Below are 16,364 nucleotides of genomic sequence, written 5' to 3' on the forward strand. Positions count from 1 at the left end.
AGTCGACCATTTATAAAATACTAAAAGTCGAAAAGTCTAAAAGTCGACTTTTAAATAAATGAAAAAGGTCGAAAAGTCGAAAAATCGACATTTCATAAGATGGAAAAAGTCGAAAGGTCGAAAAGTCGACTTTTAACTAAATGCAAAAAGTCGAAAAGTCGACTTTTCGTTTCAACTATAGAACCCTACTTTCTATCAACTAAGATGAAGTTATAACACAGAACCAGAGTAATGCCAAGAGTAAAGCGTAAGGTTACTAAGAAATAACTGTTTGAAATTACAAATTTAAAGTGTGTAGGGTATAATTGACTTTAAGTTTAATAAATTATTTTCTTTGTACACTCACAAAGTAAATTTTCGTACAACTGTCATCATCATCTTGTTGCTGGTGTGTGAATGTGTGTAATTTGATCTTTCATATATGCCCGAGATAAAATTGAAGACATATTTTGCACTTAATTGAATTTGTAATATTTTGTGGGGAATTCTCTAATAAAAAAATGTTCACATTTCAAACTTCATTGAATAGTTGCTATATTTAATACTTGTGATTTCTAATTCGCAATAACTATAAAATAATTACATTAACATTTAATTGCAGTAATAATAATGACTTTTCAATTCAATTAAAAAAAACTTTCAAACCTTAACGATTTGTTAGGAATACAAGTAAGGAGTTGCATTTCTTTTTACTTCGTATATATAAAAAACTATGTCAAAATATTGTTAATATCGAAACATTTTGAACACTAAAACTCGTCTATGTTCTAAACAATGTCCGTATTGTGCAAGGGAAAGCTCAGATCTTTCTATAACAATAAGAAATGTATCAACTTTTTGCTGCAATTTGGATCTTAGCCATTTTATTGATATTCACTTTTCTATCAACCTATAACTTACCTTCTTTTACCATGTATTTCCAATTCATCATCGCTCTCCTCCTCTTCGGGTTTCTCACATTGAATAGTTGTGACATTTTTTTCCGGTACACTAAATGTAACCGAACCGGAAATATCATCAATAACCTGAAAATTATGAAACAAATACACAATTAGCTAAATAAGCCACCATTTTCTTTTTTACAAAATTATATATCTTTTCATCTTTCTCTCTCTCTCTTTCATACTTTATGATATTCGTATAAATACAATTGCACTATATCTTCAAAATGAACACGCGTAGTATTGAACATTTAAGAAATTACAGAATTACAAATTTCAAACTTTAATTTTAAAACAAAACAGAACACAACTAGATGTTATCACTTTAAAGATCTAAATATAACTGAACCCTTGGGCAGGGCATAAACATACATATTTCTGTCCTTTCTAAACCTTTAGAGAAATTTAAAGAAGAGAGGCAAGCAGGTAGCGGTTTTTCTCTTTTTCACCAGACAACATCTTGTGCTAAAGTAATACATGAAGTTTTAAAAAATGTTGCTAGATTTTTCCAGTATATTCTTAGTAAAATAACTAATTTACCTGTTTAATAGCATTAAATTAGCATTTTGTCGTGATAAATTTCAAATAATTATACGAAACAAAAATTGCTCCTATGATAAAATTACCTGATTTTGCAAAAAATTTTCATTTATGAAATGTATTTCCCCTGTGGAAAGCGGAAAATTCCCTCTTTTTTAATGAAATTTATTGCGTCTTATTATTTTCTATAAATTTTATGAACAATTACATCTCTTTCATTTTTTCTCTAAATTATGTTAAACTTATGCTCAATCTCAAATAATATTTTATAAAGTTTTTAAGGGATAGAATGAAATAGCATTATATCTTAATATCTTTTACTCCTGCCTTAAGAGAATAAGTGTTAAATCCTCTAGCTCATACTCAAAGTAGTAACATTTAGACCTTTAAAGGGTAGTTTTTGAATAAAAATTTTATATACTACTGCAGCTAAAACGAGGACAGAATATCCCTTTGTATAAACACATACATACAAGAATATTTTGAACATTTATGACATATGTCTTAGTTAAGATTTAACTTTATTAATGTCATCGAAAATGTTTTGGCATATTTAAGATTTCTCTAAAAAAAAGTATGTCTAACGTTAAGTTAGCCGAATTTTAAACCCACCAATAAGGTTAATTTTCTTCTCTTGCGTTTATATCTCTATTCTTTTTGATCTATATGATCAAGCAATGAATTGAATTGACCACAACTTAATAGCTTTAGTTTCCTCTCTTAAGGCGAGAGCTGATGATCTCTCTCATAGACATTACCGCATTACAGTTTCGTAGTGCGTTTTTTAAATCCAGACTTAACTTGCTTCCTTATAAAAATGTTGACAAAAACTCTAAGATTTTAAGCGTTATCATTAGGCAAACGTTATTCACTAGCTCTTTGATAAGGGAGGCTACTGACTCTTTCCAAATATTACAAGTTACTACGTATGACTTTGTTGGACAGAGATATAAATCTCTCTACTTATGGAGATATTGAATGAAATTACGATGCCAAAACCTTGATCTTGAAAAACTAGATAATTTCAGCTATATGATCTGGTAGCATCTGACCTATGTTTCTGACTCTAGAAGGTGGTCCAAAGCTTCTCAACCCCTTGTACCACCAGTAATCATGAGATCTATGAATGGCCCATGATTACGAATTCAATAGAAAGGAAATATACATATGAAGTTCGTTGGTTATGAGAATCAACAAGGCACATCGCTGCTGGGCGATATGTATAGGCATGAAATGGGGATTTAGTCCTTAGGCTTTATAAAACTGTAATTAGACCAATTCTTGCTTATGCTTCAATAATCTAGTGGACTGCTTTGGACAAAAAGTGCAATATCAAACAACTACAGGGAGTTTAGCGTTCATGCTGCTTGGGTATAAGTGGTGCCATGTGTACTACTTCAACCAAGGCTCTGGAAACGTTGCTAGATATTCCACCCATTGAAACTTATTTTAGATATGAGGCGGCGCCTAGACCCGAACGGCTCTTTACTTTAGGCGTACTGAGCAAAAGCGGTTATAGGACACGTCATAAATGTACTGGATACATTGGAAGGTTATACACAATCATCGGACGTTCCTGATCGCATACCAGACATAGACTATGTCGGAAACTTTGAAACGCTGATCCCAGATAGAATGATAGAATAGAGCAAATACGAGTAGGAATCCGTTGTTACACGGATGGCTCTAAATTGGGGGACAAAGTGGGTCTGGGGTTCTATATTGATGACCCAGAAACATGATTTGGTAAACCACCGATTACCTCTTAAATACTACGATTGGAAATTATCTGATTTCAAAACATTCGAGAGATCGCTTTACTATATCTTCATTGATGTCTATTAAATCAAAATAATATTCAGACTCAATAAGGATTGTATTATTTGTCGATAACAGTGATTAAAGGGCTGTAAATTCTCTCTGATTTAATCGAATATCTTTTAGAGAGTTTCAAATTTACACCGATAGTTAAGCTGCTATTAGGTATGTCTCCTAACAATGTGTCTACAACATCTATACTAGACCATGAATGCAGGGGCATCTCACAATTGAATGTCGTGTCATTCGACAATACTACTATGAATGACTGAAGAGATACGAGGAGAATTTAGGTAATAAAGTGTAGATAAATTAGGGTGTTGAAGAGATTCTTATATTGATCTCTATGGAGTCCCCACTCCTAAACGTAATACTTTGTACCATTGCAATATATTGGTTAAAGAATACGGGAACACTTTAGGAAACAGAATTTTGATATTGATCTCTGAGAGTTTCAGATAAATTAGCGAGGGAATTTGAAAGATTATGATATTGATTTCAGTGGTATCAATCTCAATAACATACAGTTAGTTTTCGAACAAACTTTGCGAATTTGGCGAAAATGCGGATTGTTATGGATGAAAAACTAATTTTCTGAAAGAGGCTAGGGGCAAATATGGACAAAGCCCGATACAATTTTGTGAATATATTTATATTTATATAATTTTCATAGCGATATTTGTGTTTATAAGTTCTTTTGGACATTCAAGTAATTTTCTGAAGGGGACTTTGTATGACTTTGCTAGGCCCGATCTTTATAAAATTTGGCAAGATATAAACATAGTTGTGCCGCTTTTTGTCGATATACAGGTATATTTAACATAATTATGAGCTCAGAAACCCATTTCCTATGGTTCTGTTGTATGGGGGCTAGGAGAAATAATAGACCGATTTTGACAATTTTCAATAGGTTTCATCCTTGGGCCAAATTTCATCCAATTATCTTGAAAGTTGCGAACTGTACCTTGCACACAAGATTTACATGGACAGCCAGCCATACGGACAAACATAGCTTAATCGAGTCAGGAAATGATTTTAAACCGATTGGTATACTTTAAGGGATATTTTTGCATTTTACAAACATCAGCACAAATCCAATATACCCTCCCCACTAAAGTGGTGTAGGGTATAAAACCACTGTAATAGGGCAATGGGTCAAGTGAGTCTACTAGTACGAATTCAAACCCCATATAGATTAGATTGGTAGCGATATCCCTTATAATTTCACAATGATTAAAAGGAGTATATACATCTTCTCCCTAAAAATCCTGTTCTGAAAAATTCTTTTTGTTTCATTTCTTTTATCACTTATTTTTACAATAAAGATCCAACAAAACCTAAAGCCGAGAATTTAATCCGACAACACCCTCATTGCTACACAAAAATGTTTTAAATTTTTTTGCAATAGAAATTATACATGGTATTAAATCTGATCATACATTTTCTTAAAAAAAAATCCGATTATTTTTTAATAATACTAAACATTTCCCAAGCATTTAAGTACCTGCCTTGTCCAAAATATTATTCACACTTTCCGAACTAGAATTATTATTGCTCACACTCTTAACACTTTCATTATTGTAAAATTTCTTTGATTTGCATTCGTATCATAAGAATAATTCGTATAATTTTTATCACCGACACACCCATGATGATTATTATGTTTAAAAATATTTACTAAAGATGCCATTTTATAATAAAAGAACAAAGGATTTGGAATATATATGCAAAATAAATCACGTGAAAGAAATTTCTTTTTATAATATTTTTTTTTTTTCGGCTGTCTTAAATACACGTTTGCAAGTCTGATGATGAACTAAAATTAAGTTTTTAAAAAGTTTAACATCAAGCTGTATATATAAAACAATGTTGTATTAATTATTTAATCATGGCACAGTGGGTTTCAATAAGTTGGTATTTGTATTTTGCATTTTTTATTATTATTTTTTTGTTATTTTAATTGGTCTTTATCTGATCAACCCTCTGGGGTTTTGAATGCTGGTTGATTTTGCTTTTTGTGTTTTGTTTTCTATTTTATTTAATTGTTACTTTTGTTATGATTACATTATAATTATTTTGTTTTGTTTTTTTATTTTTTGCTGATCAATTTTACATTTTTGTTTTTATAATTTTATTTTAATATTTTGTTTTTTTTTCTTTTGTTGCCCAATAAATAATTTGCATAGTTTATTTGACTCTACTTTTAATAGTGGAAGCTATACCTGATTTGTTATTGGGTTTGTAACATAATGATGTGGTATGAAGGGGAAGTCCCCTATTCTTAGAAATTAACTTATATTCGCTTAGAAGTCGAGCTTTCTAATCTCTTAAAACTGATAACTTTGCTGATCAAGACAAGTAGTCATCTTAGCGTAGCAGTGATCGCAATCGTGGAACTCTGTTCAGAAACCATTTAGCGATCTAGGTCATATTGATCTTTATCTCTGATCGTGAACATCACTGATCATTCATTTTGTAGCAAGATTTTTCAAATTATCGATCAAATGGGGACTTTGATCGTTACGATCGTTACGATCGTTACTCCCACCCACTGTTCACTTTTCATACAAAAATATTTTACTGTGAAAATTTATTGATCTCATTGTTTAATTACACAGATGTGTTCGTTCGTTTGTTTGTTCGATTGTCTGTGGTGTGAGAATAATCACCATTTGCCAGTTGGGGCATGACTTTAAATTGAGCAGAAGAGTGACTGATCGTGTCAAATATTATGTGTTTTCACTATTGTCGTTGTTATTTTTGTTTCATAAATTATTACAAGCCATTAATTTTATTTCATTCTCCCCCCCATTTTTTCTACACACAAATTATAATTGAATTAATTAAATAGGTTCATGATTTTATAAGAGTTTTGCTAGGTGACGATGATGATGACGATCATCATCACGATCGCTCTAAACTAGAGAGTCTAATACAAAGCATGCAATGATTAAGTGAATGATAGATAAATGATCGAGTGCGATCAGTTAACTATTTTACAAATATTTACTTTATTAAACTGGGAAATCAGATTTAAGTGTTTTATTATTTAGGCTAGACTGTGATTGTACTATTTGTTTTTCGAAAAAACAGTTTAAAGGTTTTTGATAAGATGCGATTTTATTGTATATATTTTTTCCGTTTTATGAGTCGTGTATTGCATCAATAAAATTTGTTTATTTAATTTTTGATTTTTGTGACGATTTCAATTGTTATTAGAACTATAAATAGTGATTGGATGGTAAATATTTGTCGGGAATAATAAACGTTGAGAGTCCAAGGAGTATATTAGAGGTGTTCACAATACAATTATGTTTAGACTCGCCAAATTATCAAGCAAGACCAAGTGAAACGAAGTTTTTCTTCAAAATAGCGTCGATTATAATAAAGTTATGATAGTTCCACTGACACAAGTCTCAACTACTTCAAGCCATCATCAACCTTGAGGCGCTTCAACTTTATCGACTACTCTTATTGTCTAAGAAAAACATTTTCAATTATCATAAACATTGACATTGTTCCGCACAGAGGGAATAAGAAATATTTACGCCTGGTACCAAACTGACACCAAATTGTTTATAATTTTTCAATACCATTCGTTGTCAAAGTATATACATACGTACGACAACACTATGTAATGTTGACAACATTGCAAAATTCGTTGTCGAAATCTAAATTTTATACACATCCGTTGTCTAAAATTTAGAAAAATTATAAATTCTTTGGTGTCAATTCGATACCAGGCGTATATAGTTCCTTTTCCCTCTTCCCTCTTCAATTTCTTGTTCAAGTTCATTTATCAAATATTATCTGATAGGTTTCGAGTACTTTATAACGAACATTATAAATAGTATTTGGAGATAAGTTCCACTTCTTGAAAAGTTTAATCTCATTCCAATCTTCTCTTGATAATGAAATATATCTAAATCAATGTAGCGTCACTAAAGGATTTGAAACAGAAAAGCATACCGCATTTACCCTTTTTGGCTAAATTAAGATTATATCTGAATATCTATTTGTGAAACATGGAGGAACGTATTAAATAAATAACTTTAATTAAAAGTTCAGAGAATTAACCGTTTCAGCAGAAAGGGAGTCTATAATCTTGAAATTATACTTCTGGTGTTATTATATATCAGTGACACACACTTTAGCTATATGTCAAACGTTATCCTAGAACTAATTCCGATAACAAATCTTATACATTTTCCCCGACTATAGGATTTCTCTCAGCCAAATATCTGCGACAAAGACTAATATCGGGTAGAAAAATAACTGCAGTGAACCATGATCCTAGTTTGAGATTAGGATACCATAAGTAAGATTAAAACAATTACTTATAATTTGGAGAAAACTTTAACAAATTTGTAACTTCGCCCTATATTAAGAATATGATCTTTCTTGGAAACCATTCCAAATTCATGGATGAACAAGAATTCTCCTACTTTCTATAAAAGGAATTATCGCCCAATATTCAGAAACTCAGTTACCTGGACGTACTAGTTTCTTAGAATTCTCCAATCAGTGTTCCTGAGGAATGTAATATCTGGAATAATAGCGATAACAAGATATTTGGATTAAATTCCGACGAATGTCTTACTATGACGTGAAACTGTTCCACAGTTTCACTCTCTTCTACGCATGTGCTATATTTGTCTGATGATGCCTGTTATGCCATTAGTCTCCTCAGAATACGTACCATCATACTAACATCGCATTGTTGTTATTCTAAAAAGGCTTCCCATCCTTCTCTTCGTACGATCTAAACCAAAATTCCATTATTTCAAATGTCTCTTGTTTTAATACTGCCGTCGTAGAGGCTAAAGATATTGCATTCATCCGTTTAACTTCAAACAAGCTCTCTTCCCTTTATAGCGAGCACATTAACTCTATCTTTTGCCGATTATCCTCGATTTGCTGGGGACCCATATGATACAACACTTTCAATTAGAAGAGTAATCGGCTATTGATTCTCATACAGTCAAATACGGACTTAGACTTAACCTTTTCAGATAAAATCACAGTAATTGTCATCTGGCTGTGGGAAAATATGTTAACATCCGTTAATAGCCTGGACTTTCGACTAGCTAATATTGTGGTTAGTTAGTCCGAAGTTTAACTCGGATTCCGGGTTTTCAATGTAGACTCTTAAACCCGTCAAGTCTTGCATTCTCTGTAACAACATATTTCCGTAAAAGTTTGCTTTAAAATTCCATTTGATCATGACTCTTTATCAAGGATCAATATCTCTTATCTCTTAAGACTTATGTTTGTGTATGTCCAGTATATATTGATGACGTGTCCTGCAGTCGACTTTGATCAAATCATCTAAATATATGATTGAACCTATCAGCTATGAGTACCGCCTCGTATTTGAAATACGTTCCAATGGGAGGAATGCCTCGTAAATGTTTCTAAAGGATTTACTCTGCACTTTCTATAATACCATTACACTGTTTGTCCGAAACAGCCCACCAGATTATAGTGACGTGATGATAAATATAGATGTATAATTCATTAAAAATAAATTTGTGAAAATTGATTCATAATAATTCCCGCTTATGATAATCCCTTGGCTAACTATACACCTTTAGTTATTCTTATTAAAACTATCAACAATAATGTTTATTGGGTTTAGTGTAACGGCATTTAACAGTTACTAACCATCATTAAAATGTGTATGAGGTTATTGCGATAAAAAACCAAAGCATATCTTAAGGCTTTAAAATTAAAGAATTAACCCTTTAAAGACCTCAGTTATAAATATGAGTACATTTTATAATTTCGAGTCAAAGTTTAATGTGATAAAGCCCTTAGTATTACTAATAGCAAAAACAAAAACAATTAAAAAGTGTAATAAATATGTATTGTAATAATTACAGCTTGCTAGTTACAACTAAGTAAATGTTTATATTCAATATGTATGTATTTTACACATTTGAACTAATTTACTTTCACCATAAAATTACGTGTTTTTTATAATCTATGGAATAATGATCATATTTGCAATACAAATTAAATGATGACTAGTTATTGTTTACTTCAACTATTCAATGCATTTAATATAAATAATTTATTATAATTTACATCATTAAGATCGTTAATATTAATCTATATACATTTGTTTAAATTTTAACTATATTTTGCATATATTTTATATAATTTGCTTATTTATTTTCTTTATTAAAATAATATCACATTTGTATCAATAATCGCAGCTTAAAAAACAAATACAAATTCAAACACACATACATATGTATGTGCTGAATCACATGACAAATGTGTATTTTAAAATTTGTTGACAAAAAACGTGCTTCAAAAAATAAATTATTTACAACCGATAAAAAACAACAACAGCTTGTGATTCTATCTTATTTAATGATGCTACCTGCTGCTTCTACTTTTTTAATAGCTTCGTTTTTAGGAATAAACAATATCTGAAAATTTATTAATTTAAACCAGTTTAAACTGATCACGAGATTTGAACCTAAAAATCCCTACGAATTATGTCACGTGAGCTTTACAAAATACTAAAGTACCCTGGGTGCTTCGCTACTAGAGTTTGAGGTTCGGGAATTCCCATCCGGGATATCCCAGGAATTCTCGGGAAAAAATGTTTGGGTTTTCCGGGAATTTTTTTTAATACTAGACTATACTATAGACTAGACTATAGACTAGACTATAGGCTAGACTATAGACTACTATAGACTAGACTATAGACTAGACTATAGACTAGACTATAGACTAGACTATAGACTAGACTATAGACTAGACTATAGACTAGACTATAGACTAGACTATAGACTAGACTATAGACTAGACTATAGACTAGACTATAGACTAGACTATAGACTAGACTATAGACTAGACTATAGACTAGACTATAGACTAGACTATAGACTAGACTATAGACTAGACTATAGACTAGACTATAGACTAGACTATAGACTAGACTATAGACTAGACTATAGACTAGACTATAGACTAGACTATAGACTAGACTATAGACTAGACTATAGACTAGACTATAGACTAGACTATAGACTAGACTATAGACTAGACTATAGACTAGACTATAGACTAGACTATAGACTAGACTATAGACTAGACTATAGACTAGACTATAGACTAGACTATAGACTAGACTATAGACTAGACTATAGACTAGACTATAGACTAGACTATAGACGACTATAGACTAGACTATAGACTAGACTATAGACTAGACTATAGACTAGACTATAGACTAGACTATAGACTAGACTATAGACTAGACTATAGACTAGACTGTAGACTAGACTAGACTATAGACTAGACTATAGACTAGACTATAGACTAGACTATAGACTAGACTATAGACTAGACTATAGACTAGACTATAGACTAGACTATAATAGACTATAGACTAGACTATAGACTAGACTATAGACTAGACTATAGACTAGACTATAGACTAGACTATAGACTAGACTATAGACTAGACTATAGACTAGACTATAGACTAGACTATAGACTAGACTATAGACTAGACTATAGACTAGACTATAGACTAGACTATAGACTAGACTATAGACTAGACTATAGACTAGACTATAGACTAGACTATAGACTAGACTATAGACTAGACTATAGACTAGACTATAGACTAGACTATAGACTAGACTATAGACTAGACTATAGACTAGACTATAGACTAGACTATAGACTAGACTATAGACTAGACTATAGACTAGACTATAGACTAGACTATAGACTAGACTATAGACTAGACTATAGACTAGACTATAGACTAGACTATAGACTAGACTATAGACTAGACTATAGACTAGACTATAGACTAGACTATAGACTAGACTATAGACTAGACTATAGACTAGACTATAGACTAGACTATAGACTAGACTATAGACTAGACTATAGACTAGACTATAGACTAGACTATAGACTAGACTATAGACTAGACTATAGACTAGACTATAGACTAGACTATAGACTAGACTATAGACTAGACTATAGACTAGACTATAGACTAGACTATAGACTAGACTATAGACTAGACTATAGACTAGACTATAGACTAGACTATAGACTAGACTATAGACTAGACTATAGACTAGACTATAGACTAGACTATAGACTAGACTATAGACTAGACTATAGACTAGACTATAGACTAGACTATAGACTAGACTATAGACTAGACTATAGACTAGACTATAGACTAGACTATAGACTAGACTAGACTAGACTATAGACTAGACTATAGACTAGACTATAGACTAGGACTATAGACTAGACTATAGACTAGACTATAGACTAGACTATAGACTAGACTATAGACTAGACTATAGACTAGACTATAGACTAGACTATAGACTAGACTATAGACTAGACTATAGACTAGACTATAGACTAGACTATAGACTAGACTATAGACTAGACTATAGACTAGACTATAGACTAGACTATAGACTAGACTATAGACTAGACTATAGACTAGACTATAGACTAGACTATAGACTAGACTATAGACTAGACTATAGACTAGACTATAGACTAGACTATAGACTAGACTATAGACAGACTATAGACTAGACTATAGACTAGACTATAGACTATAGACTAGACTATAGACTAGACTATAGACTAGACTATAGACTAGACTATAGACTAGACTATAGACTAGACTATAGACTAGACTATAGACTAGACTATAGACTAGACTATAGACTAGACTATAGACTAGACTATAGACTAGACTATAGACTAGACTATAGACTAGACTATAGACTAGACTATAGACTAGACTATAGACTAGACTATAGACTAGACTATAGACTAGACTATAGACTAGACTATAGACTAGACTATAGACTAGACTATAGACTAGACTATAGACTAGACTATAGACTAGACTATAGACTAGACTATAGACTAGACTATAGACTAGACTATAGACTAGACTATAGACTAGACTATAGACTAGACTATATACTGGACTATAGACTAAACTATAAAATAGACTTTATATTAGACTATAGACTAATTGGTCTATTGACTACTATAAAGACTATTTATCAAAAATGTATGTTAGAAAAGGTATTGCAAATGTCTCGGGACATTTACGATATCAAAAAGTACCGAAAAAGAACTAAAGTACCGAATTTTCCATGCCTGCAGAGTGTGAATAACTGCTACGCTTGCTCTCCATTTGTTTCATACACTTACTCTCCCCCTTACCTAAAACATATAATTTAAGTGGCGCTGGGTAACCAGTAAATCTAAATTAAATCATTATTCACAGCAATTATAAACCTCTGTTAAAATCTAAATACATTCTGTAGACATTAAGTCATCGTCATATAAAAACAAACATCTATACTTTTACTTCATTTAAATATTTTCTTTATTTTGATTTCGTATTAAATTTAACTTTTTTTAACGAATTTAATTCCCAACACAATTTTTAAAAAAAAAACGAAGAAAACAACAATCAAAATGTTATTATTTGGTCATTAGTTAAATATGACTTTATATTTTATAAATTTATATTATCGTAAAGATTTATGACAGTTATAAACTTTGAGATTTGAAATATTTACTTGTTATACTTTTTTTTATTACAACCATTAAAATTTGTCAACAAGTATTACAAGTGTTTTTTCTTTATGGCGGGGGTTTGAATGAAGTAAATAAATAATTTTATTTATTGAATTGTTAATTAACTATATAAATTAGCAGTAGTATTAGATTCAACCCTTAGCTCTCATATATGTATCTCAGTAGGTGATTAAGTCTAAACCCAGATAACTTAGCAAGGTTGAAAGTAGTGTAATCACCAAGGAATCTATTAGATGGTGGAATATCGATTCTTCTTTTTTTGCCTTAAAGCTTCTGCAATCCTCATGTCAAACTTGTATGTCAACCTAGCACCCAATGTCAACTTAAAACTTCTAGCAAACTAACGGAGAAAATTAGAAGATAATTTCTGTCATGCTGCCAAAAGAAGGGCCGATGTATCTAGATCGTATTATAATATGAATTATCAAAAATGTTCATCATTCCATTTTTGTATCATAAATGAAATTTTGTAATCATATATTCATGTATGATTTCAGTTTACGTGAAATCTATTTACTCAGAATTTTATCTTGATCATTTGAAATAGATTTATGATCGTGGGACTTTTATAAATGCTAACGTCATAATGTTGCTATTTAAGTTTGTATAACTCTTATTTTTGATGGATATTATCTTGGTGACCATTTTCTTTTAACACAGATTTTAGAGATCATAAATCTCTTGTGAGAGAAGAAATAGTGTTTTTTTAAGACGTCAAAGCAAAGCCAATCTGGAGCATACTAAAAGATATTTTAAAGTGTGTTTTTAGTACGCCTATAACTTAAATTAAGTTTTTGGGAAGTAGAGTCTATAACTATATAAAGTTGGACAGACGAAACTTTGTCATTGAAAGGCTTTGGGCGGCGTAATCCAAAACCTTGTTGTTACCGATATTACGCCCCACAGGATCACTGATTTTAATATTCTAAGGAACTTACTCAAAAAAAAAAAAAAATAATAAAAAATCCGTACTTGACGGAACGGTTTAACTAGAATCAAGTACAAAATACAAGTCCGAACATTAATCAAAGTTTGATTTAAGCCTGTTTGGGATCAAAGTGATCTTCGCACGTTTTAGTTTTAATAATTATTGTCTTGATTTAAGTCCAATACGTACTTGATACAAGATTAAACTAATCCTAAAGCGCAATTGTTTCAAGCCGTATTCGTACACGTTGTGGAACTAATTCTTTTAATTGTCCTGACCTGAAGATCTTCTCTTTATTGCCATTATCTTTTAATAATTTTTTAAAAATATGTAAATGAAATTTTAAAAAAAGACGGCCCAAAAATAAAGCTTTTTAATTGATATTATTTTGTGTTTCAAATGCAATTCACACATTATTAAAATGTTATTAAGAAGACACATAAATCGCAATTAAAGAATTAAATTTACAATGAGAATGAAATGTTGTTATAACTTTTACGAAATAAAATAATAACTTTACGACTACGAGGGTCGAAGTGTTGGAAAAACATTGGATGCAAATCACATCCAAACAACTTCTAATAAGGGAGGGGAATTGTGGCCTCCGGTAGGTTAGTGGTTAGTGTTCTAGTCTGGTAGACCGGAGGTAGTGCGTTCGATTCTCATCTGAGGTAACAAGCGCACAACAGGCCCAATAGAGGTCTAGGGGTATTTCTTTCACCTCCTTTCAAACTAACTAACTAAGGGTGGGCACTTGACACGTAACTACTTCTGATTCTGTGGAGTCGTGTTTTAGAATCCCGCTTTTATATAGATTCTCGTTCTTATACTGAAGAGGATTATCGACCAACTTCTACGAGAGAAATACCACTCTCTTTTTAGATAATCGGAACAGGTTTCTGTATTAACCTAATCAAAAGGTCGAATTCCGTGCAAGGTTTTTGCGAAATACAAAAAATATATGAGATCCCGATTTACCTCAATTCTGATTGGATAAAATGGGTCTTAGAAAGAGAGTGATGTACTCAAACCGAGTGATTTAATTTCTTAATATTTGGAGCTAATCCAGGGAAGTTAATTGACACATAACCTGTTCTGTAGTCGTATTTTAGGTTCTCGGTCTTATACTTTATATGAAGAGGATCTGTAACCAACTTCTAGGAGGGAATGAATATTATCTTTTTGGAATATTCGCAACAGGTTTCTGTATTAATCTAATCAATAGGTCGATTCGGTGCATACTTCTCGCGACATAGAAAAAAAACTATATGAGATCCCAATTTACCTCTATTCTAATCGACTAAAATGGTTCTTAGGGAGGGTGTAATGTAGAGCGATTTAATTGTATAAAGTTTTGAGGTATTTCAGAGAAGGGAATTTATCTATAACTTGTTCTGTAGTCGTATTTTAAAATCTCTTTAGATCCCGATTTAACTCATTACTGATAGACTAACATGGGTCTTAGTGGTCGAAACATGCAAAGTGGTCATGTTGTTGTTGTAACTGTAAATACATATACGCGTTTTGTTTTCGCTCGAAGATGTGATTTCCTAATTTTCTAATACTTTGCGTTATTCCAACTTATAATGGAGTAATATGTCCTAATAAAGATCGTTTCCAAAATTTTCGTTTCAAAAGTACTTTGGAAGCCTGCAGAAGATTGACAAAAGAAAAACAACTTACACTATCCGTTCGACTATTACTCTTCTCCTCTTCCGGTACTGGTTCTTGTTCCTGCATTTGATGTTTCAGCCTTAAAGCTTCCAAATCCTCTATGGCATTAATGCCCGAAGGCATAGATATCGAATTACGACGTAAACCACGCGGCAATGGCAAAGGTGGTGTTTCCATAGCCGTCGATTCATCTGAGGCAGTTTTAGGTGAATTATTACCCGAGTCTGCTGTACTATTAACAATACTCGAATCATTTTCTATTTGTAAAGTTAGATCAACATTACGTCTACTACTTAAAGAGACTTTGCGACTGGGGGGAACAGAATTATCATTGGATTTATTGTCATCAGCATAAGGTATATTTGAGTTAGTCTCATCTAAAGAATTCACCATGAGAGGTATACGTTGTTCAGATTCTTCTTGTATGGGATTCATTTTTGATACATTTAAACACTAACACTGAATTTTTTTAATTTAACTCTAATTTTTTATAAAAAATTATTTCATATTTTCTTATATTTCTATTCTTTAGCTTTAAATTAATTTCACTTTCTTTGCATTTTAATTAAAACTAACAAGGTTTTCCGTTTCTTTTTTTCTTCGTTTAAAATTTCGTTCACTTTTTTTTCAAATTTGTTTAAACCGTAACGTTCAATGCTTGTTAGTCAACGCACGTTTAATACCGCTAAGCTGAAATGTTAAACTAAACGCTCATCAACGCCACCAACCAGTTAACCCACTAGCCCACCAACACGATCACAAACAGCCTATCAACAACAACAACAGCACTCAACACTCTCAACAATCGTTTCTACCGTTGCCTTTGAAAATAATTTTTGCAA

General features: G+C 31.6%; 1 protein-coding gene across 2 annotated transcripts in view; it reads right to left on the bottom strand.

Annotated features, from left to right (window-relative positions):
* Positions 1–876: 876 nt before the first annotated feature.
* The window catches only part of LOC119611790, a 20,426-nt gene continuing 4,938 nt past the window's right edge, over positions 877–16,364 (bottom strand). The window contains exons 2-3 of one of the 2 annotated variants that reach the window (XM_037967483.1): positions 15,532–15,899; positions 877–1,025 (exon numbers count right to left, since the gene is read on the bottom strand). In XM_037967483.1, coding sequence (XP_037823411.1) covers positions 897–1,025; positions 15,532–15,899 — 497 coding nt within the window. In that variant the 3' untranslated portion in view covers positions 877–896. Of the gene's footprint in view, positions 1,026–15,531; positions 16,245–16,364 lie in introns of those variants that run through there. The other variant, XM_037967482.1, reaches the window with a different exon arrangement.

The sequence above is a fragment of the Lucilia sericata genome, unplaced genomic scaffold, assembly GCF_015586225.1.
Source record: "Lucilia sericata isolate MDLA Ls3-8-SP2 unplaced genomic scaffold, ASM1558622v1 Contig001533F_arrow, whole genome shotgun sequence".
Lineage (NCBI taxonomy): Eukaryota > Metazoa > Arthropoda > Insecta > Diptera > Calliphoridae > Lucilia > Lucilia sericata.